This window comes from Anguilla anguilla, chromosome 12, assembly GCF_013347855.1.
Source record: "Anguilla anguilla isolate fAngAng1 chromosome 12, fAngAng1.pri, whole genome shotgun sequence".
NCBI classification, from domain to species: Eukaryota; Metazoa; Chordata; class Actinopteri; order Anguilliformes; family Anguillidae; genus Anguilla; species Anguilla anguilla.
The window spans coordinates 34585047-34607808 of NC_049212.1; the positions used below are offsets into that span (position 1 = coordinate 34585047).

The following is a 22762-nucleotide window of genomic DNA, read 5'->3' on the forward strand; positions in this document are numbered from 1 at the left end:
TGTGCACAGTATTGATCTGAAGTCTTCAGGTGTTTCTTGGGGAAGAAGAGGGTGTGGAAAGCGATAGGGGAGAGAGCACAGTTGTTTGAGGTGAACCTCACATTCTCTCCTGAATGTCTGTTAGCCAGATGTAAAGGCAATGCATTTGTTCTATGAAGGCTATGGTGAGACTGCTGCTTGTGATTTTTATAGTGATACCAACTACACACTTTACATTATACTGTAGGTGATATGTTTTTCTCAGTAGGTTTGGACATCGATTTCATTGAATGAAATGTTGCCTTTTAATAGGAAAGGGAGGATTTTGTTGACCTGTAAACCTGAAATACTTCCTTACCACCCTGGTTAGATGTGTGCTTATTTTATTTTTTTTAAGTGTTGTATTTACCCTCTTCAGATGGATCACTTGGAATACCCCCATAAGGTATATAATCACAAATGCCTGCAAATTTAGATAAACCAGACATCTCTCAGACAATGCTAATTCCCCTTCGGTGCAGAGTAGATTATTTCAAACCTGGCAAGATGACGGATAAGCACCAAACAGCAGATTTATAGTAAGCGCATAGACTCCCTTCTGAAAAGAGGAAATTAGAGGAGAAGGATTTTTGTTTAAGCTTGCTTCTGGGTAACAGAATTTGCAGTGCCTAATTTTCTGACTGCATTATCTATTTGATCAATTTTGCATGTGGGTGAAATTTGTGAAATAACAAGCCTTCATAACCACAGCTAAGCTCTGTAATTAAATTTGCAATTATGGTTCCTTTGATGGTGACTCTGCACAAACACGAAGGATAGAACAAACTTTTTTGCACGTCAAGAATTCTACCTTTCATCATCAAAACAGACACATCAGGGTAAAATACCTTACACCAAAGCATACAAAAAACAACAGGAGGAAAAGCAAGACAGAAATAAAACAGCTCGTTAAACTTTCTTCTTACTTAAAGTTCTATATTTTTATCCCTATTTCCCCTCAGACTTTGGCAGCCCATGCAAGCCCTGCTATAGACCTACCATTGACTGACGCGTGGGCTGCAATCCAGCAAATCCAACGTGAAGTCAACCAAACCGCTCTTTTTTTCTCTCTCCTTCCATTGCTAAAGTTGAGGGTTACACAGCGGCAGGCTAATTGCAGGTGTCGTTAGAGAGAGTGATGTAGAGCAGGCCACCCAGCCTGCCCAGCTGGAAATGTCCTTCCTGGGGGGGCGGAGCCACAGTCAATCATGTGTGACCCAATGGAATTCCGCTCAGCAGTCGGAACTGGCACCAGCTTTAAGAGGAATCCGCCCTTCCCTGCTGCTGAATGAGATTCTCCCGGGCATCCTGTACATCGTTAAAATAGGCGGCTGACTCTGTTCACGGCTTTCAAAAGGTGACTGGTTCTTTATTCGGTGTTGGCGGACTCTGGGATTTTAACCCCTAAAATTATTCAATTGCTTCCCATATTCCTATATCATTTTTATAGATCCCCCTCTCCATGCCCCATTTCAAAATTCTCAGTCATTGACTCATGTACACTCTTATTCCTTAATAATAATAATAATAATAATAATATATATTGGACATTGTCTCTCACCTGGGTCACACTTCCTATATATATATATATGAAGTGTGACCCAGGTGAGGGACAAAGATGTCCAAGCCCTGTTCCCTGAAAGATGTTATGACTGAAGTTTAAATGACAGTGTAGACAATGCATCCATTGCTGTTTAATTTTAAATCTGTAACTTTCTCGGCTAGTTTATTGATTTAACATACTAAACAAAGTCCCTCGATAAAAAGTAGTCTATCGACAGTTACATGCTAATTTACACATAATTTATACATCCAAGCAAATTCACTCACTCTATTGTGGGAAACTTAAGATTGACGGCATGCTTAACGAAAGAGAATAAGTTGTGAAAAATGTAAACATGTTTATTCATAAAAGTTGGATACAACACTGGAACAAATATACATTTACACAAGATGGAGCACAGTCAACACACAAGGCATTCAATTTCCTGATTTTATTTCATTCTCATTCATCCATCTAAAAAAAAAAAAATCATTGTAGTTTACGTTGTCGAAAAATTAAAACGATGTTCAAAAATGCAACATCCCCAATACCTGCACGTTGGCAGGCAGCATATATAAAAGAGGGAAAAAAAAAGTTATTTTTTAAAATACAAACTCATGAAATTATGTCAGGAGGACACGTATCAAGTCTGTGGGTCCCGGCTCCTTGTTGTTGTCCAGACACCGAGAAGTCCATAGCTCACGCCATAGTTTCTTTCCTCAGAATACGCTTGGGGTGGTACAACAGATTGCCCGACAGTCCCCCTCTTCCCTTAACTCGCGGCTTTCTCCTGCTCGTTCTGTGACACGAAAGCGAGAGGCTGAGTTCCTCCATTATAGCGCTAAAAGAAACACACTGTCAAAACAGAACAGAGCATCTTTAAATTCACATCGGGACAAACCGTCGCCACAGTCTCACCAGAAAAGTTGAGTTCAGGTCTACCGTTGAAATGGGGCATAAAATAAATAAAGAAATTCCAAATGACAGATGATGATATGGGAGGGCATTAGGAAATAAGTGCTTGTTAATGCAACTAAGTGTTTCTTCGAATGCATGAGCACAAGGATTTTTTTTTGTCTGTTCTGGAAAGTTCTGAGAAGGTTCAAGCTAAAGATAATGGGAGGGTATTGCTGTTGCTCGAGCTTCTCCCCTGTAAATACTACCAATAAATCCTTCTGACATGTGATAGCCATACATAGAAGGCACTTCTCTACACTGAAAAAAAAACCGATATTGCATTAAAAATGATCACTGCCCTGTGTACAGCGAAAGAAAAATAAATTCCTGGGAATTCACGTAGAAAAGCTTTGAACCCCTTATAAAATTCCTTAAATCAGAACTTGTGCTCAATTCTCAATACTTTTAATTAAAGCTATCACATCACACCTGCTCACTCTGCCTCGTCCTGCAGATTCAAAGGTGACCTTGAACTTCTACCTCCAGGCCTCAAAGGCAGCTACGCTGTACTTACTCCAACACCGTATCTGCTGGTGACTAATGACTCACCACCGAGGAAGTGGAGGAAGACTCTGTGAAGACCTCACAAGTGATTGATGGGAAAAGTCATGCTTTCGCTGCATGAAGCATGAAAAAAAAAACTTCAGGCATCTAGCTTGTTTGGTCTTTTGAAAAAAAGAAAAGCCAAGAGAAAGTGGATAAGTTCATACTGTGATACCGACTGTGTAAAAATGCTTTTGAATTTGCGTGCAATAGAATATGTATTTGTGTATTTATATGGTTCCAATTCAAAACTATTTGTCTTAAAATAATCTGGTTGTATGAGGCTAGAATCCTAAACAGGATATAATAAATACAGTAGTTAGTTTTGATTTTAAAAGTCTACAGTACGTAGGCATTTTAAATGAACAAAAACACACACACAAATGCATGCACACACACACACATGCACATACACACACACACAGATTTATGCATGCTTACTCGAAAACGAAATGCATATTTAGGATGAACCAGCTGCAGTAGTACTGTACTGGAGACAATAATAGTACATTGTGGAGCAGTTTTTTTCCATTGTACTACAGTTTTTGTATAAGTTACAAGAGTTTGTATTTTTCATTTCATTTTGGACATTATTTTTGTTTATTTTCTTTATTTGCCAGAAGCAAACTTAAATTGATTTCAGGATCTAGAGACAACGCAGAGCAGATCCATTTAAGATCTGATACCTATTTGGATTTTACGTCTATTACTCCAGGCCTCCTTCAGTGTTGAAGGACATTCACATTCACCCCCTGAGGTTGTGATGTAAAGTGTATGCATGTTGTCAGACATCGAAAACAGGTGCAAGAGTATGAAGACTGAGAGGGCAAGAATGAAAGAAATGAAGCAGAGAAGGAGAAGGGCAGCCATTTATATTAAATGTCAGCTTTTTTAGGGGGGGTGGGGGTAGGAGGGGCACCTCTGTCTTTTATGCTTTTCTTCAATTTTTCCAGCCCATGCTCAGTCATATTCACACTGCTGCAGTCATCGCAGCCCCCGCTGTCGATTTGGGGGAGCGCAGAAAAGCAGAAACCCGCCCCTCCCCCCGTGATGCACGTGATGTCAGCCGGTAGTCACGCTCACGCTTGCGACATCGTAGTTCTCAAGTCAGGCTCGCACGGGCCCGAGGCAAAGCAAGGCACCGTGTGCAGCTCAGCAGGCCAGTCCGGGGTCACCCTCACCGACCGGCTGGGCCTGCTGGCGCACCACACCAGCGGCTGTCTTCCTGGCGGAATGAAGCACTCATGCTCTTGGGCGACGGTGACGCCAATTGCACATCGGCCCGGTCCAGGTCTGAGAGCAGACTGTGGGGCCCGTCCAGTAGAACGGTGCCTTAGCAGAATGCGCCACCTGGCAGCCCCTTGGGGGGGGTGGGGGGGTTCCAACCACAGAACTCCTGCTGAGAGGGATTTCAACTGTGTGAGTCTCTCCGACTTACAGGAGCTTTGAACTTGGGCGTCTGGATGATTCTGCTAATCCAATTCCCAACGATAACATTATTTACAACAGCTGCACCCAGAGAAGTTTGACGCACTGTCACCAAACAGAGGCGAGTGCGGTGCAGATAAATTAGGCTTTCTCGTTGGAGTGTGACGCGACATAAAAATTCATATTAAAAGGAGAGCATTTAAAATGCATGATTGATTTGCCATTTCTGTACAGTTCCACAGTAATTCAAGAGAGCTAAATCACCCTTTTGAAAATGTTGTGTTTTTGTCAGATTGGATTTTCTATAACTTAACCATGACTTCTTTTCGTTTCAACACTACACAATCTCACCTACATGCCAGAATATCATGGTTTATATTCCATAATGTCAGAAGTGAAATTGCGTGGATTTCCTCAAATTGTCAAATGAGTTGTGCTTTCCTGGCAGAGGATCAGGTCAATCACCCACAGATCCTCACGGGCATGTGTGGACTTTGCAGAAAAACAGCAGGAGGGCGCTGAACATATTCAATTTCTGTGCGTAATGGTAATAATGCTATCAGTCAAGGCTGATCAAGACAAGAGGTTGCTCAGGTACTGATTAATATAAGACAGATGTACTGCAATTTCAGTATCATTTCCCCCTCATAGCTATCAGGACTAGAGTCTCTCTGCTTTTCGCTCTTCAATGGTGTTCTTCAGTGATCACATTGTAATTGTTTAGTTAAATCTCTTGGCTAATGCAGTTGTCTGAAACCAAGGGGGGGAACCAGCTGGGGCAAGAGACGGGGGGGGGGGGGGGGGGTAATTTTGGGTCGGTATAACAGGGGAAAAGATCCGACAAAACACCACAAACAAACCTTCCGTTGTAATGACCGTAACAATGTGGGAAGCTAATTAGCGCGGGCACCGCGTCAGTTTCCCAGAGAAGGTTCCCACACTCTAAATCCGCGGATAACGAGATTTCCCAGGTGGAATTGTAAGGATGCATTTGCTTGGATTTGAAAAAAGGCCTTGCATGCAGAACAAACAACAGAAAAAAACGCAGTCATAACAAAATTAGAAGAGACAAAGTAAGATTTTAAAAAAGATAAATAAAAAAAGTAAAAACATGCACAAAAGTTGCCACGTAACTTAAAAGCCATTCCAAAACAGCCATTCCAACACAATAAAAACACTTGATAAGATACATGCATTTTCATAAACATCAGCGATGAGAGTTATACAAAAGCAGAGAAACGTATACACGAGCAAAGTGACTCCATAATAAAAGTCCTGAAAACTCGCTTTCCATTCTCAGTACACTTTCACCCAGGAGGAATATGATATTACTGTGTAATAAATTCACATCTTAGCTGAAAAAAAACAAAACAAAACAAAACAAAAAAAACAAAGCAAAATAAATCAGATGAGTAAAATTTTTAGGGTGTGTATGGAATCCTTTCGGATATATTTCCATCTAAATTAAGAAGTCCACGTGCATACTATTTGGAGAAAAGGTATTGTGATTACAATACCTGGACCTCTGCTGGTTATAATTCAGAAAAGTTAATTTAACATTAAATATAAATTTTATTGATAATGAAGTATTCCTGCACACCCTATGTAGGTGTGTTACACCATATGCCCATGGTGCTATGACATGGACCAATGTACACTATAAACATCTGTACACAACAAATGTGAACAACAGCAAGGCCAAAACAGTCAAGCAATATCTGCTGAATACACAGCAACGGTCTCTTCCCGCTAACAGGACCAACAGGGATAGCGCCGTGTCGCTAAAAGTAAAATGTTCAATACAAGTTAAGTCATAACTACTGTAACATTAATAGGGATAGTAGTCCTATAGCACAAAGGATAGTATGTTCGAAAATTAGTCCTAACTACTGTACTATATGACTACACTAAATTCCTACAGATGTATTACTTGCTTTGTCATAGCCATGCAGTTCCTCACATTCAAATTAGAACTTAAAACCCGTTTGCTGGCCTCATACAGCCCCTAAATATATTTGCAAGCGTGTAATCGTTGACGCACGACACAAAGTCGGATTCGTTCACATGATTTGAGGCTTTGCGAAGTCGCAGCGAGACCCGGTGTCAGTACTTGTGCCAGGAGCACTGACCCACACTCACCTGCTCGATGTCTGCGTTTTTCCTGGTCTTATATATAAACTCCCCGATGGCTACAAACACAGAGAGGACGAGCCCGGCCGCTAACACTATGAAAATGCCCCCGATGTTCTCCACGCCCAGGGCGCTGGCCTCTTTGTTGTCTTCCTCGGGGCAACCGTTCCCTCTCCACCACTTCTCCTTCATCATGTGGAGCTTCCCTTCTTCCTGCAGCTGGAGAATCGCTATGGTGATTTTATCTCTGTACGGTGAACCTGAAGAGGGAAAACGGCAGACGTTTAGCAGGGACTAAGTTGCAGCCCTATGGAAATATAATACAGTTACAGTCCAGAGGAGGAAAATGTCTTTCGACCTCTGTATGAATATCTTTAGCCAAAGGGCTGACCACTGCCACTTCACAATAAATACGGATAGCCAAGCAGCCGCAGAAATGCAACTTAAAACTTTACCCTGTGCCTCAAAAATTCAGAAAATTCAGGGCAGTCCAAACTAGCCAGAGTTTTAGTGTGCCTGCATGCATGTTTTACCTTCAAAGTTCCCTGTTCAGACTAAGTTCTACCAACAAAACCCAAGCTTGCTTGTGGCAGCAGAATTCAAAACTATTTACGAAAATTATATATTTCAACTAATCTACTTGGTGCTAATCTTTTAGAAAAAAGAAAAGAAACCCTAGCCTATTTTACGTGAGAAAGAAAGGTGGGTAGTTTGCAGAATTCTGAACTTGTGAACAGCTAGCTGAAGCTTCCAATTTCGGGTGGGGCAACTGGACACTAAAGAAGTGTGTATTTGCGAGGGTCATGCCATCACTGGACCATCCTGTTCAAACAACAATCTGGATCAAATCCATCATTCTAGATTTTAAAGGCTAGCATTCTAGAACACTGAACAGCATGTACCACGTCTGGACTTAAAGGCTAGCATTTTAGAACACTGAAAAGCATGCACTGCTTCTGGAGAAATCTGTGCAGGCCACAATGAAACTCACCTATAGGCGTTCCCACCCCATAGCCCTTGGAGTCGATCAGGCCTCCAATCTGAGTGAGGTTGCAGTTCCTCTGGCTGATGTACTCAATGCTGGTGGACTCCATCAGAAGGGCATAGTCTGTGGTCAGGACTCTCTGGATTCCCTCACGGTTGTTTTTGACCAGGGCCGTGTTTTTCCTGCTGCTCATGAATGCCCACATTTTTTCATATGTGGATATTTTGGATTTCTGAAAAATACAAAAAATAAAAAATAGCACAAAGTATTACGGAAGCTTTTACCATGTATGCTGACATACAACTGGATCTCATGCATTCAGTCTAACCTAATAAATTTAACAAAAGACACACGCACACACACACACACACACGTGTGTATGTATAGTCGTCCTGACTACAATTCTGAATGTAGCAAAAACATTTAAACATGGGGAAAATCCTGAATGAATGAATTCTGCTGGTTTATAGAACATTTTGAGGAATATGCTGTTGGATTCTGAACTCGCAGTTCCCATGCCGTTGCCAGTGGTATAATGAAAAACCCTGTCTGCTTTTCCTCAATCAGCAGCGACGTGACAGCTGTGCGCAAATCTCTCTGCTGATTCAATTTATTCTGTACATCCAGAGGCCTTGTTCACAGAGATATAGGGGAAGTAATCACGCTCAACAATCTTTGTAGATAAAGCCCCCACCCCCCAACCCCCCATCGGTTTGAATTTTGATGGGCTGCTAGGGTGACACATTAAGCAGGTTGAAATCTTAACCCCACCCTCCCACTTTGCACTACAAAACTCTCTCTCGTTCTCTGTCAAGAGAGTAAGGGAGACATCACCTTGCAAGACAGCTGGAGTACTGCTGTCAAAACCAAAGACTGCACTAGTTTCACATCATTAAGACACCAGGGAATGATGGGGGAGAGGCCAGAATGGCACTTTTTTTTGACAAGTTGCACCATCAAAACTGCCATAAAATTCCTAACCTTTTCTTTTTCAATGTGCGGGACATATTCAACAAAATGTGTAACTATGTTATTTACTTTTGACCTTTTTTTTTGTACGGGTGAAATTATGCTAGGTGCAAAAATGTTAAAAGGTATGCGAAGGGACGACCTGCGTTCAGCCAGGAGGGCTGAAGTAAAGGAGACGAAGCGGAGGGGAGCGTCCACGCGCTCTTACTTTGAAAAACGTCATGGTTGATCCGTCCCTCACGGCGCCGTACTCGATTTTCGTCTGCTTCGCCAGGTCGTCCGCGGAGTCGATCGGCGAGTCCATCCTCTCCACCGTCAGGAAGGCAGCCAGGTTGGCGGTGTAGGACGATATTATTATCAGCGTGAAGAACCACCAGATCCCCCCGACGATCCTGGTGGACAGAGCTTTGGGCATCAGCTCTGATCCTGTTACGAAAAGCAGCAGCGGCGGCAGCAGCGTTAGACTCAGAGATGCACTGAGAGCCATTCAGAAGAACACAACAGCAGGAGATTACTGCCAACCCAGTTCAACTTCAGACGACAGCATGTGCTCCACCGCCTGACAGGACACAATGACGTCTTGTCCTGATTTGCCACGTACTGCACCACGCGTGGAGTCGATTTGTATGAATGGACACGATCCTCAGCAATCACAGGCACAGGCGAATCTGACCGAATTTCGATTCTTCTGAGATCTGCTCTGCAGAGTCCAGCAGCTAAATTGCTTCCTGTCTATTTAGGTAACAATGCTCTCAACCTGAATGAGATTTTTTTTTTTATCTTCCTTTTTGCGATAAGCCCAATTGTGTGTTTATTACCTCTACCTCCCCGAGTCTCCAGGACTGAACTGTACAGTAAAGGGCTGGGACTTACAATCATTTCGTGTAATAGATCACCTGAAAATGGAGTGTCAAAAGAACACAAGGTGCAGCATTTATCTCCTCTAATGGCCAGCTCCTTGCTCACGGATAATGAATATTCCCCTAACCGATGACGGATTGGCTGTTAACAGAGATACGCGTCTATGCTCCACTTTCAAAGTTATTTCACAGAAATGCTGCTATTTCTCTACACTGGTTCCCACCCACTTTGTAGAGGGAGAGATGCTAGCTGCAGGCAAAAGAAATTATTGAGTCATGCTTAGACCTCCTTTCCCTACAACGGTTAAGATTCTCTATTTTTCCCCACTCAGATTTTATAGCGTGCATAATCCCAGAGGGTTTTTAAAAAAAAAGGTATTATCGCTCTAAGTTTGAGGGACGACTGGTGTTTGAAAAGTTTAAACGGAGTGTATTATCTGAAGAACATCTGCAAAATCTGGCAGAATCCTTAGAAGTTATCAGCCACAGTTTGCACAGTCCCACAGCCAGACAAGGTTAATTGAGTTGACAATGTTGAACTTGCTGAGTTCGAAACCCATAACATCAAACGCCAACTCCACATTGGCTCAGTCTTACACATATCAGGGCTCTACAGTGCTCCCATTTATGAGCATCTGCTCCTGAAGATTTACGAGCGCTAACTGGAAAACAATTTAGGAGCACACCCTCTAATTGGGATGCATTAGCATGCTCCTAAATTTTTTTTTAAACTTTGGAGCACATGTGCTACTTGGGAAAAATGATGCAGAAAGTGCACAGTCCTGCGTGTTCAGGGAAGACTGAACCACGGCGGTTTACCAAACTTCTGCAGAGGAAGACTAACTAACTAACACACGCGCATCATCTAATTCCGCGTGACGGATGCTTTTGTAAGTCCATACGTGCAAGCTGCTGTTGTTGTTGTTGTTTTTTTAATGAAGACAGCAGTTAAGTAATGTGGGGTTTGCACATTAGCATAATGCAGGTGAAGCCACACCATTTGTTCTGTCGACGTGTGCTGGGTTTCCATTCATCAACAGAGAAGCACAAGCCAAGCAATGCCAACAGAATGGAAATGAACCATTAAACCCAGATTAGGAGTTAATCTTAATGTACACACTATATGGCCATAAGAGAGGGTAAAACGCCCAGAGTAGACTTATTGTTCAGAGAGTAGCCAATGCACATTGTCTAATTCGTTAAACAAATAAATGAGCGTGTGTATGTGTGCGTGTGCGTGTGTGTTTCTCATTTCTATTGCTGTTTTCAAATGAGTTTATATATATATTGTAATGCAGATGCACATCAGCTGACAGTGAAATATACCAAAGAGGATTTGCAATAAAAATCTGCGTGAATCTTTGGTATATACTGTTAAAAAAGGGTGAACCAGAAATGATCCATGAAATAGAAGTCCCTAATTACAGAGCGCGGATGCCCAGTGGGCCATTTCCATACGTAAGAAAATGGGAAATAAATGCAGCGGCTATTAGTCATGTCAGAGTCTTTATCTAAGATTAAGAATGAAGAATAGCGAAGGCCGAAAAGATGAATTGCGGAAAAAAAACCGAGCTGATTCCGGCTTCGTTCTCTCCAGATTCATCACCCTCTTTGCAATTCAAAGAGGGAGGAAGGAGTGGCTTTGTAAATGGGGACACGTTTTAAATGAAAAAGTCTCCTAAGCGAAGGCGAATGTCACAAGCAGTTGCGGTCCTGATTTACCTCTCACACCCTGAAGGAAAGAAGTAGTCCCCCACAGTCCAACAAACACCCATGCACTACAACAATCCATCCAGACAGAAATCCCAAAAATGAAACAATCGTTCATTTTTTTTGCCAAAAAAGGTTACTATCAGCTAGATGTGCCAGATCAGGTCATAATGTTAGATAAGTACCGATGGCTTTCAAAGGAACTATGTGGAGATCACACAAAGGAAAACTGAATGTTACAGGGCAGGATTAAAATGCTGAGACCTCATCACACTAGGGCTGTTTTTGCAGGTATTTTGCATTCTCAACCTCATTTTGGTTGTACGTGTATGTTGTGAAACAGGATTGTGTTACTATATCGTATCCTTTTGAATCATATCACAGAAAGATTTGTGATATCGTCAAATATCAAGCTGTTGCCTCAAGAATCAAATGTATCCTATGGTGGTTTACACCCCTAGTAAACAGCAGGGAAAGTGAACTTTGGACCTTGACTGCCAGGCCAGCCTGAGGAGGTGTTCTGAGGCACTCAGGAGGCTGTTTAGAGGAGGTAAAGTGGAGGTAAAAAGTGTTATGCTAGGCAAACTCTCAGACAGGAGCCCTAACCAAGCAGACAGGCTTGGCAAGTCGGACATTAAACTTTAACGTGTGCGATAATTTCAGACACATTTTCATCAGAAACATCAAGCATTAAAAGGGCATTGACCCTTGCCCTCCTTCCACCCCACAACCAAAACTCCCCTTTTTTAAAATAAAAATGGCTTCCCACTTCGTCTGGTTGATGTTTCCCACAGCACAGCATCTCATGTACCTTGCTGCATGAGGGCTCCCACTCCAAACCAGAAGCTGTTGAGCAGAGTGAAGTTGTTCTCAACTACGTCGGAGTCCGGGTTGCAGGGGTGTGGATTGTACCACTCGTAGGGCGTGAACCTGGAGCAGGGAACAACGTACTTCCTAAAACACCGTTCAAAAAGGACGCTTTATAAATAAGTAACTGAAAAAAGCATGTGCCCAACAGTCCAACAGTTACATGCATAATACTTTTTTTATATACATAAAAAATCATTTTCATCCTTACTTAATAATTCCATCACATATAATGTCATAGCCTCTGCTCTCCATGAATCAAATCTGTTCTTTTGAAATGACACTTGACACTAATGTATTATAGCTGTAATTATACAACATAAGACCAGAGATGGAATTTCAAAAAAAGAAAATATATTTATATACAGTATATATTGGGGAAAAAACTGCCATATTTGTAATAAGGTCAGAGGAAATATATATTGTATATATAGTGAGTGCCATAATGTTTTGAACAAATATATATTTATTTAAGGCCATTTTTATACATTTTGGTTTCACCATGTATAAATTGCAACACTTTTTATAAACAGTCATTTCAGGGTCATAATGTTTGGGACAAATGGCATCACAGGTGTTTCTGATTAGTCAGGTGTTTTCAATTGCTTCCTTGGTGGAGGTATACGAGAGCTATCAGTATCTAGTATTGATCCTAGCCTTTTGATTGCCTTTGGAGTCTGTTCCTGCCGTTTGTCAACACGAGGACCACAGTTGTGCCAATAAAAGTCAAGGAAGCCATTATGTGGCTGAGAAATAAGAAAGGCTAACCTTAGGCAAACCAAAATCAACTGTTAGGAGTATCATTAAGAAGAAAGAGAACACTGGTGAGGCTGGTAAGCCAACAAAGGATATATATATATATATATATATATATATATATATATATATATATATATCCCAACAACTGAAATAGGCAATAATGAAACTGCCTGTAAGCTAGCTATTGAATTTTCAACTGTCCTTGAAATGGCAATCAGGGCAAACAGAAGGTATTTGCATTTATTAATTTAGGTTATTCTGAGAAAAAGGAATTTCCTCAAGGTAAATGTGTGACTTACGCAGTGTACTTTCCAAAAATATACTTTCAGAGAACAGGTTTTAAAATAGAGAGGTTACTGTGACTGGACCCTACCGCTGCGCTGGTAAGGTCCGTTCGCAATTGTGTGGTAACAAACCAGGTGAGCTGAATTTGAGGTCTGCAGGCATCTGTTTGGCATGTCACCTGTTCGAGTTTGCCTGTTTTGTTCCTTGGGAACAGCTACATTGTTTCCGCGATACACACGTACACCCAAACCGCCAAAAAAAAAAAAACCATAGAGAAGCAGACAGCAAACAGCCTCCGATGATTACAGCCATCCATTACGATGATCCAAGCAGACAGGGTTTACATTTTAATCACCACAACAAAACTCACCCCCCCCCCCCCCCCCCCCAAGAGCATTTGCTCCCCTCTGCTTAAGACAGCTAGTCTCGCCAGCTACCGGCAGCTGTTCCGAACACCTCCAGACTGTTAAACGCAGGATTTCAATAGGGACTGAGAGAGAGAGACCGCGCACGACGGACTCCGAACACATCTCGCCGTGCGTGCGAAAGACAATGACAAATTGGCTAGGTGAGACGGGGGAGTTTGTGCACACAGCTGTTCAGCCTGGAGATAGAGAGAGAAAGCTGGTGTGAGATTTTCACGCCGCCTGCGAGACACTCTGAAGGTGTTTTAATCCGAAAGAGAGCCTCGGAACTGCTCATCTACATACCCTATTGAAAAATCTAAAGAAAGAAAAAAAAATCATCATCTGATGGTAATTAGGTGATTATGAGCATTCCCACTCATACAACCACCCCTCTAAGAGAGCAATTAATGAAGACTAATGCTTCACTCTACTAAAAATACTCAACCTTTACAAAATGGAACAGCATGAGCCAAGAAAAAAAACAAAACAATCATCTCTCCTTTTGTGGAAAGAACGATATTCTGTAAGAGCAGAAATATGTTTTTTTCCCAGAAGCTTCCTGTACCCTCATTCAAATTTATTTCGCAAAACAACCACCTCTCCTTTTGTGGAAAGAATGATATTCTGTAAGAGCAGCAATATATTTTTTCCCCCTAAGCTTCCTGTACCCTCATTCAAATTTATTTCGTAATGCCTTCGGTCAGCACAAATAAGCCATGTTGGAAAGCCCTGAAGCTGAACTCCAAGCCCGATAACGTCGGGGGGGGGGGGGGTGCGCCTTACCTGGCGATGACGAACAGCACGCAGCTGACCCCCAGGCACGCCAGCAGCACGTACATCCAGATGTCGGGGGACAGCGGGTTGAGGAAGGAGAACACCCCCGGGTTGGTGCCGTTGGGCTTGTGGTACAGGATGCTGATCCCCAGGGTCATGAACGGCTTGGAGAAATCGATCACCTTCTCCCGCACGTAAGTGATGGTCAGCGGAGCCACCGCTAGATCAGCTACCTGTCGTCACGACAACGGGAGTAGTGTCATGTGAGCCACGAATGACACTGAATTAGTATTCTATAAATAAAGGGTTAGCCTTCACACTGTACTCAAACCCCTGAGTCCATTACTAACTAGAAAGAATGCACTCAGTAGAGTGCACACCTCTGCCACGGCACAACAATTCTCCCTCGCATGAATGTCCACAGTAAATGTCTTGCCAATCCAATCATCACTTTTTGAGAAATGTTTGGCCTGATGGTAGGTAACACTGCAGGAAAGGTCAAGGGGACACCAAAATCAATAGGTCCCTTCCTCCTCAGAACATGAATGTGCATCTCAAATTTCATGGCAATCCGACCATTACTTTTCCAGGTACAACATTCACAGACAGACAAATGGACGGACAGATGTCTTTTCATAACGTCCTCGAGGAAGGTAAAAATTGTCTGACAAAATATATACTTTTTCCCCTAGTTGAATTACATAATGTGTTACTTCAATTGCAATAGACCGGGAGGTCATAATTCTGGCCCAGGAGATCGCAGGTTTTTATCGTTCCTCAGCACCTAATTGAGCAGTTAGACAGTTTATTACTCAGTTAATTAAAATGGAATGCAATGCAACTCGACTCTCCTGGTTTCTTAGGTCTAAAATTGTTGCTATTAATGTGTAAACAAAAATCACCGAAACCTGTGAACCTCTAGTACCGCGTCAAGCCTGAATGCAAACACCACAGAACTACCCAGCAGCTCACCAGAGTCGGGGTTCGACAGCGAATACATTGTGATTGTGGTTGCATGGTAACAGATGTTCCAGTCACTGTCTTGATGAAAGGTTCCAATAGCCTGTCATTGTCTGACAGACAGTTGGGCCATCCTACTGTAAAATACACCCGAACCCTTTCCTTTATAAGCTGAGATAAAACGGAATTACAGTACCCTCAGGCATTCGGGTGAGATTCACAGACAGAAATGGCGGGACTCACGTGGTCTATAAGCTCTCGGACCATGCCGTTCCACTCCCCCTTGTCGTTCTGCGCCCCGTACTTCCCGTCCGTCACCAGCTTCACCTCGTACGCGAAGCCAAGAATGTTCGACAGCTCTTTCAGCAGGTCCAGGCAGTAGCCCTCGAATCGGTCGTTGCCATACAAGGGTTTGTCCGACTTCTTGTACATTACATATGGGTTTTCCTAAAAAAACGAATAAAATAAGAGACAAAATTAATTCCAGAAACGAAGGACTCTGTCTGTTAAATAATTTGTGACTTTGAAAATGAAGGTCGCAAATCAAATGACTTAAATTACTCACTGCCAAACATGCTAAATATAAGCATGCTTCTGTCCACTCATTCTTACCAGAATAGTGGTGACCACCAGAGTTCTGTTCGCCATGGAATCCGTGACGTTTGTGGACTTTTCCTTGTTGCTGTCAGTCAAGTTAAGGCCACCGTTGGAGTTCCAGACTCCAATCTATAACGCAATCCCAAGAACCATGTCTTAACACACCAACCGTGAAGGTCAACGACCATCAAGAAAAAGCACAAAAAAAACACAAGTAACACACAATATGAAATTATAAAGGAAGTTCTGTGTAACCCTTTTGTGTGCGACAGTGTAAACCTGAAACTAGAACTATAGCAAACATGTAACACTTTCATGTCTAAAACAAACTCATATAAATACTACCAAAGCACAGCTCCAAGTGCAGAAAGAGTAACATGTCAGTATTCATACCAATGTATGATGAACTGTTGTACTAGACTTAATTTACTATATTTAAAGAGGCAATGGTGTGCAAAGAGGACTCGGGAATGGGTCTGTTCATAGTTAAATGCTAATTTCACTCCGTCAGAGTACATTTGATCACTAATATAAGCCAAAAACTCTGCTAAAGTTTAATTAATAAAGCAAGTTCTCTATTTCGCCAAGCCGAGCGGGGAACCGCATGTCCCAGAGGTCAATCTTCAAGAGAGCACTACAATCTCCCAGCATGCCTAGCAACCATAAAGCCCCCTGCCATGAACTTAAAAAATAAAAGTCAAAACTCTAATTTTACACTTTCTAAATCTTACCAACAATCACTTATAAGTGTTGCACCTCTCCTTTAAAAAGTGATCACAAACATTTGGGGAGGTTAAGTCAATACATATATGCTCTACCGGTAAAATGAATTTCAAATTTCAGGCAAAAAAAAAATAAACAACATGAAAAATACAACCACACACCTTTTACCAAAGTGGATTGCTTATGAGAATGAACAGCACCAGAGGTTTAAACACAACCCCCTTTTTCACACGCTTCAACAAATAATATATATACCGTGTCTTGGAAGAATGCGTAAACACATACTGAGATTCAACCAGACATTGCAATTATGAACAACATTAAATCCACATCCATAAAGGATAAGAGTAAAATGGATTAATGCTTTTTCTTGTTTGCATTACGAACTCTGGTTTGATTGAGATTGATTTCCCATTCAAACTCCATCCGTTATTCCCAAACTCTGGACTCTGGAGTTCTAAATTCCTGTGATCAGTTAGAGAAATGAGAGAGGAGAAAGCACTGAGAACAGACCATGATCTCACCCACGGGACACTCACCCAGGGGCTAAAGGAGTTAACTGGAAAAATCAGCAGTTTCTTAGTAACTTCAGAGTCAATAGCAAAATGCACCATATGTATATGTATTCAAATGGCAAACGGGTTCAGATGCAGAACCATCCTGTTTGGGAGCTTGGAGAAAGATCTTCTATGTTCAGTTATTTCTTAAACACAGTCTGAACCATGTATTAAGCAGTGTTGCATTATTCAGTTTTCTTATGTCTGTTACAATACATTTACATGAGTTATTATAGGGATGGAGGTGCAGTGTTTGACAGCTGAAGACCATTGAGTATTTGAAGTATCAGTGTGATTTTTACTCCCTAGGAAATAATCCGTTTTAAAGTTCATAGACATGAAGCTAACCTGACAAATGCATACTGGAGAATTAATCTAACCGCTTGGTGCATTTTAGACCTGTATTGACTACTGTATTCTGGTTTCCTCTGGGTACTTGAGTTTTCTCCCACGGACCAAAGACATGCAGGTAGGCTAACCGGAGATTCTAAATTGCTCATAGGCATGAGCATGTGTGTGAACAGTGTGTGTGCCCTGCGATAGATTGGCGGCCAGTCCAGGGCATATTCCTGCCTGTCGCCCAATGCATGCTGGGATATGCTCCAGCACCCCACGTGACCCTGCCCAGGATGAGCGGGTACAGAAAATGGATGGATGGAATTACTGTATTCTGTGGCAATGAATGGGGCGCAGCGGCTGCATCGGTAACTATGTGGTAAGAATAGGATAAATGCCACTTGAAAAAATAGGAAAATACTAAAACTGAAAGACTTCCTCTATTACCTACAAGTGACTACCTTATCAAAGGTTTAGGTTGGTTATAGCCTGAATTTAATTGTATACTCCCTAGGAATTTAGGTAACACTGTCTTGGAAACATCTCTTTAGAAAGCAGGTCTTTCAGTGTTGGTTTCTTAGCATTTACCTATTTTTTTCTGAGTGGTAATTATCCAATTATGCACTATTTCTTACCGCATATTTACCTGGTAAATACAGAGTACTTAGGGGACTGTGAAGGGAAGCATTACCGATGCATCTGTGTGGAGAAAACAACCAGCGAGGGAGCTGATTGACTCCAGCAATCACAGAGGTTTCGCTCTTAAGAATGTCAGGAGAAAACAGGTCAGAGGGTGAGAGAGGAGAGCATCTGCCTCCTCATCGCCGTTTCATTGTACTTTCATTAACCGGGCCGTAAACGCGCGCTTAATGCGTCTGTTCAGCAGCCGTTTCCCCTCACAGTAACGGACGCGCTCATCCGTCGCGCGGAAAAGAAAAAAAAAAAAAAAACGCTGTTCGCGGCGTTATCTGAACATCCGTCAGCGGCTTAGCGGAGTCCCCCGTGACAAACGGGGGCTCTTCCCTGAGTGATGCGGTCGTTGAGGTGTCACACGGTAGCAACAACACGGGAAGCTGTTGTCCTGCGCCCCTGTCTCCATTGGAGATTAGCAGGGGAAGGGAGAGACAGAAGGGAGGGGGAGGGGGAGGGGGAGGGGGAGGGGGAGGGGGAGGGGGAGGGGGTTTTTTTTCTTTCGGCCGTGGGGGAAACACAACAATCACACGAAAGATACCACTGCAGGGGGCCACTTTACAAACCTTTTTCCACACTTTATTTAGGCGGTTAGTGCCCTCGACAGACGTCTTTGCGAAAGAGGGGGGAGAAGAATATGAATGGAGTGATGTCATTCCACAATTCAACTGCAGCAGGCAGGCACACTTTGTCACAATGTTGGGTTTTCTATTTTAAAAACTGAAATGACTAGAAAAAAATACTATGCAATACATTTTATATGTGCACCAGTGGCTGTACGCAACCTCATGTGCAAAATGGCTTTGAGAAACACATTATTTATTAAATGAATTTATTCATTTATTCTTTGTAAAGGATGTGCTGCAATGTATACATGTAAAATGCCCACAAAATATAAATTTACTCAGTGTAATGTTTTCCCAGCATGCACCCTGGCTAACAGGAAATGTGCCGGTTACCTTTTCCATGCCGTCCTCCTTGAGACTGATGACGTCCAAGTCAAACTCCTTCCGCAGGCCGTCCGTCTTGTTTATGACTATAAGTCCCGTCAGACCGTTCCACTGAGCCTGGGTGGAGACAAGGGTGGGGGGAGCGGGGGCGAGGGGGAGACAGGTGGAGGGAGTCAGGCGTTCATTCTCCATCAGCCACATCCCAAAATCTCACCCCAAATAGGGCACCAAATCTTACCCTAGACAGGGGGCGAAATCTCACAGAAGCAAAGAAAATATGCAATGAATTATGAAATGGAAGAATGCAATGGAATCGGTCGTATAACTTACATTGGAGTTAATTTTGCCTTTGTTACCTTCTCATGTTTGAATTTGCACAAGAATCTAAATTAAATTGGCAGACAGGTCTGACCATTAATTTCATTTCAGATATGCATTATTGCATGCCATACATAGTTTCAACTGCTCTCATTTTTTATTTGGCCGTTTACCACTACTTCTAACAAAACCTGACATTCCCCTCGACAACATTTAAAAATACTGCAGCATGTCCACAGTAGGAAATAATCAAACTTAATTTAACACAAAGTGTTGCTCGCAAACATCGTTGTCAATCATCATTGTCAATCATCGTCTGTGCTTAATTAGTAGCAATTACTTCATCAACTTAGAGATATTGAGGTGGTGCAAATGGGACAACTGTTTGGCTGGCCAAAGAGGCTATCACGACCTCTAGACAGCAGAGGACTGAAGTACCATGCGCAAAAACAAGGGTAGACAAACCGGTGGCCCTAATTACATGTATTGATTCATTACTCTATTAACGTTACAATCTATCATATTTTCATTAATTATAAAAGCATTTAATATTTTTCAGAAAATCAATCCAAGGACACCTAAGGGAGACCCATCCACAACTCTAAGCTCTTTGGGGTCTATAAACGTGACTTCGGGTTCTGGATATTGTGGGGGTCTGGTCGGGGTCAAGCTTTCCTTGCTAGTTTTGGTTCCCTGAGCCCTGGGGCCGGAAACTGCTCAGAGAGAAGTCGGATTAGTCCTCAGATTGTTAATGCCGGCCATAATGGAGTCTGCTCTGCCGTATCACTCAGTCAGCTTAAATGTTCATTAGTTCAGAAGGGGAGGGCTCCAGGACTCAGCTGTATGGTGAGAAATTGTCTTTGCGAAAGGCAGCCTCCGCGTAATCAATCATTTGCAAATCTAAAAGAAGAAATGCCAAAGAGACCACTTCAAGCCTTCAATCAAAAACCCTTTGCCTGGGTGAAAAACAAATTTTCCTATTTATCACTTTTTTTTTTTCCACCCACATATCTGTTTCCCCTGCTGTAAACCACTGAATAAAATTGTATTAACTGTTAAACCCTTATGCACCTTATCTCCAGCGGGAGTTCAAATACACTACATTTTAATGACAAAAATGTGACAGAATTTACACCACAGCCTAACTTCTCACAAACAATTATTTTGCGTTTAACTCCTAACCAGACATGCCATTATATAAACATTATGTGCGTAATTCTAATCCCAGGAATTCAGTTACCGCACACTATCCAGAGCGATTATCCCACTAGAGCCTTCTTCTTCTTTGTGTGTGTGTGGTGAAGGCCATAGGTTTTCTGACAGCTGTGCTGTCGAGGCTCTAGGGGCAGGGGGTTCCAGAGGCACTGGACTGTGCCACTCTCAACACAATTCCACACCTTTCTCAGCCACCAGCAGCGAGAGCAGGCCTCGGTGTGTAATCACTCAAGAGCGAGAGTAATCTACATCATTATGAAGTCTATCTCCCTTCCAGGCCTTAAAGTATGATTAAAATAAAGAGCGACAATAAAGTCTGCAGTGCCAGAGGTGATTCTGGACTTAATGGTCCCCCCCAACCACCCACCACCCAACACCCCCCCCCCCCTCGTCCCACCCTCGACGACAGAGCAAACACTGAAGCGGGTGCCCAGGGCTATCTGTCCTGATAGTTATCAATAATAAACATGCAAGCAATAAAGTGGAGAAAGACTCTTCATGACACCGGCACAGAGACCATGTATCAAACTGAGGTATGAAGGAGTACAGCTGGCTGTAAATGAAACACAGTCTACTGTAAAGAAGATGTGAACGCACATTTTTCAAGCCACAGAATAAATTTAAACGCTTTAAGAAAGGCACTGGCTAACGACTTTCACAATTCTGTAATTTAGAACAGCAAGCATTATTACATTTCATATCAGGAACCCAACAGCAGAGAAACAATTGGACTATTTAAGTGAACACATGGCAAAAGCATAAAGTGTGCTATTAAAATCCAATACTGCAGCAATTGTCTGATAAACAAGAATCACACATCTGGCTTATTACCTATTTAAAAGGCTGGAATCAATAACATATTTCAGGTGAAGTGCAGTGCTCAAAAGTGCCCCAGAGGTGCCCCACTTGGGAGTCAAACCCGCAACCCAGGCGGTTACAAGCCCACCCCTCTAACCACTGCACTGCCCCAGCATGCGATTTATTGAGAGCCAGTACTGAGCCTTGAATTACAAAAACGTTTCCAACACAGCTTGCCCTGCGCCGATACTTATCAGCTTGGGAAGATAAGAGCTGTGATTCAGGGACCAGTCAGTGGCCTTTGGCCCTGCATGCTGTCACCCCCGGAACCCGACTCATTCTCTTTCTCTCTTTCATTAAGCAGCTCATCCCTCCCTCTCCCGCTTTAATGGACGAAGGAAACGAGGAGGCCGAGCGAGTCGTAATCACTGCGTCCGGCGTAGGCCGTCTCAATCACCGGCATCGATTAATTAAACTGAAGCGCAGTAATTTCACTTCAAGTAATTCCGACCTTGCCCCCCAAACCCCCTGTTGATTTTCCTGGATTTGCCATAGACTTTGGTCACCGTTTGCTATACTGCCTCCAAGCTCTGTATGTATAAGCTGCTTGCTGTGTTAGATACTCCAGACTCTGTTACTTGGACATAAGAGCCCTGCTTGGACCAGAGTGTTAGATACTCCAGATTCTTAGATACTCCAGACTCTGTTACTTGGACAGCGCTGGACTCCGCTCACTCCACATTGGCAGCTATGTGGTGCGGCCACAGAACCGCCATTGACAGCCATCCAGAGCACAGAAGGCTGGAAACGCATTTATGGATGTTTGGAACATGGCTGGGCTTGAAATATTACTGCGTAATACGCTTCCGCGGACTCATTTAAAGCCCATTATTCATTTGATGAACAGCCCGGGCAGGCAACGGCTTTCAACCCAGACGTGGGGAAAAGGGTTGACTTACGATGCGATGCTTCACCCAAGTGAATTAGTTTGAGAGGATTTGGGATTGCAGTGTTACTGTCCTGAAAATACCTCAATATGCCGTCATGGCCCCCCTTCCGCAATCATTTATTCAGCACAAGAAAAGGAATTTATTTCTTCTTCAAATTTTTATACTCTGTACTTACAAAAAACACTTTGATATTTTGGTCTTGAGAATAACGGTCCTCATACTGTCCTCTATCTGTGCGGGAGCAGTTTACAGAGACGGGGTGCATTGAGAAGACAGGGCAGTGAATCACCAGCTAAACCGCAGACCCCTTACCCAGGAGAGCACAGGATGTGCTGGATTATGTCGATACTCAGCACTTAATTGACAAATGAACGCAGTCGATTGCATAGTAAAACTCACCTCCCCAGCCTTCTCAGTCCAAATGTCTCAAATC

General features: G+C 42.7%; 1 protein-coding gene across 2 annotated transcripts in view; it reads right to left on the reverse strand.

The window, feature by feature from the left end:
- Positions 1-1912: 1912 nt before the first annotated feature.
- Positions 1913-22762, reverse strand: part of LOC118208883 (glutamate receptor ionotropic, kainate 1-like) — a 53508-nt gene continuing 32658 nt past the window's right edge. The window contains exons 8-17 of one of the 2 annotated variants that reach the window (XM_035383841.1): positions 19058-19165; positions 18665-18709; positions 15808-15921; positions 15439-15642; positions 14245-14468; positions 11955-12073; positions 8782-8999; positions 7611-7836; positions 6629-6879; positions 1913-2416 (exon numbers count right to left, since the gene is read on the reverse strand). In XM_035383841.1, the coding sequence (XP_035239732.1) occupies positions 2261-2416; positions 6629-6879; positions 7611-7836; positions 8782-8999; positions 11955-12073; positions 14245-14468; positions 15439-15642; positions 15808-15921; positions 18665-18709; positions 19058-19165 (1665 nt within the window). In that variant the 3' untranslated portion in view covers positions 1913-2260. The remainder of the gene's footprint in view (positions 2417-6628; positions 6880-7610; positions 7837-8781; positions 9000-11954; positions 12074-14244; positions 14469-15438; positions 15643-15807; positions 15922-18664; positions 18710-19057; positions 19166-22762) is intronic. The other variant, XM_035383842.1, reaches the window with a different exon arrangement.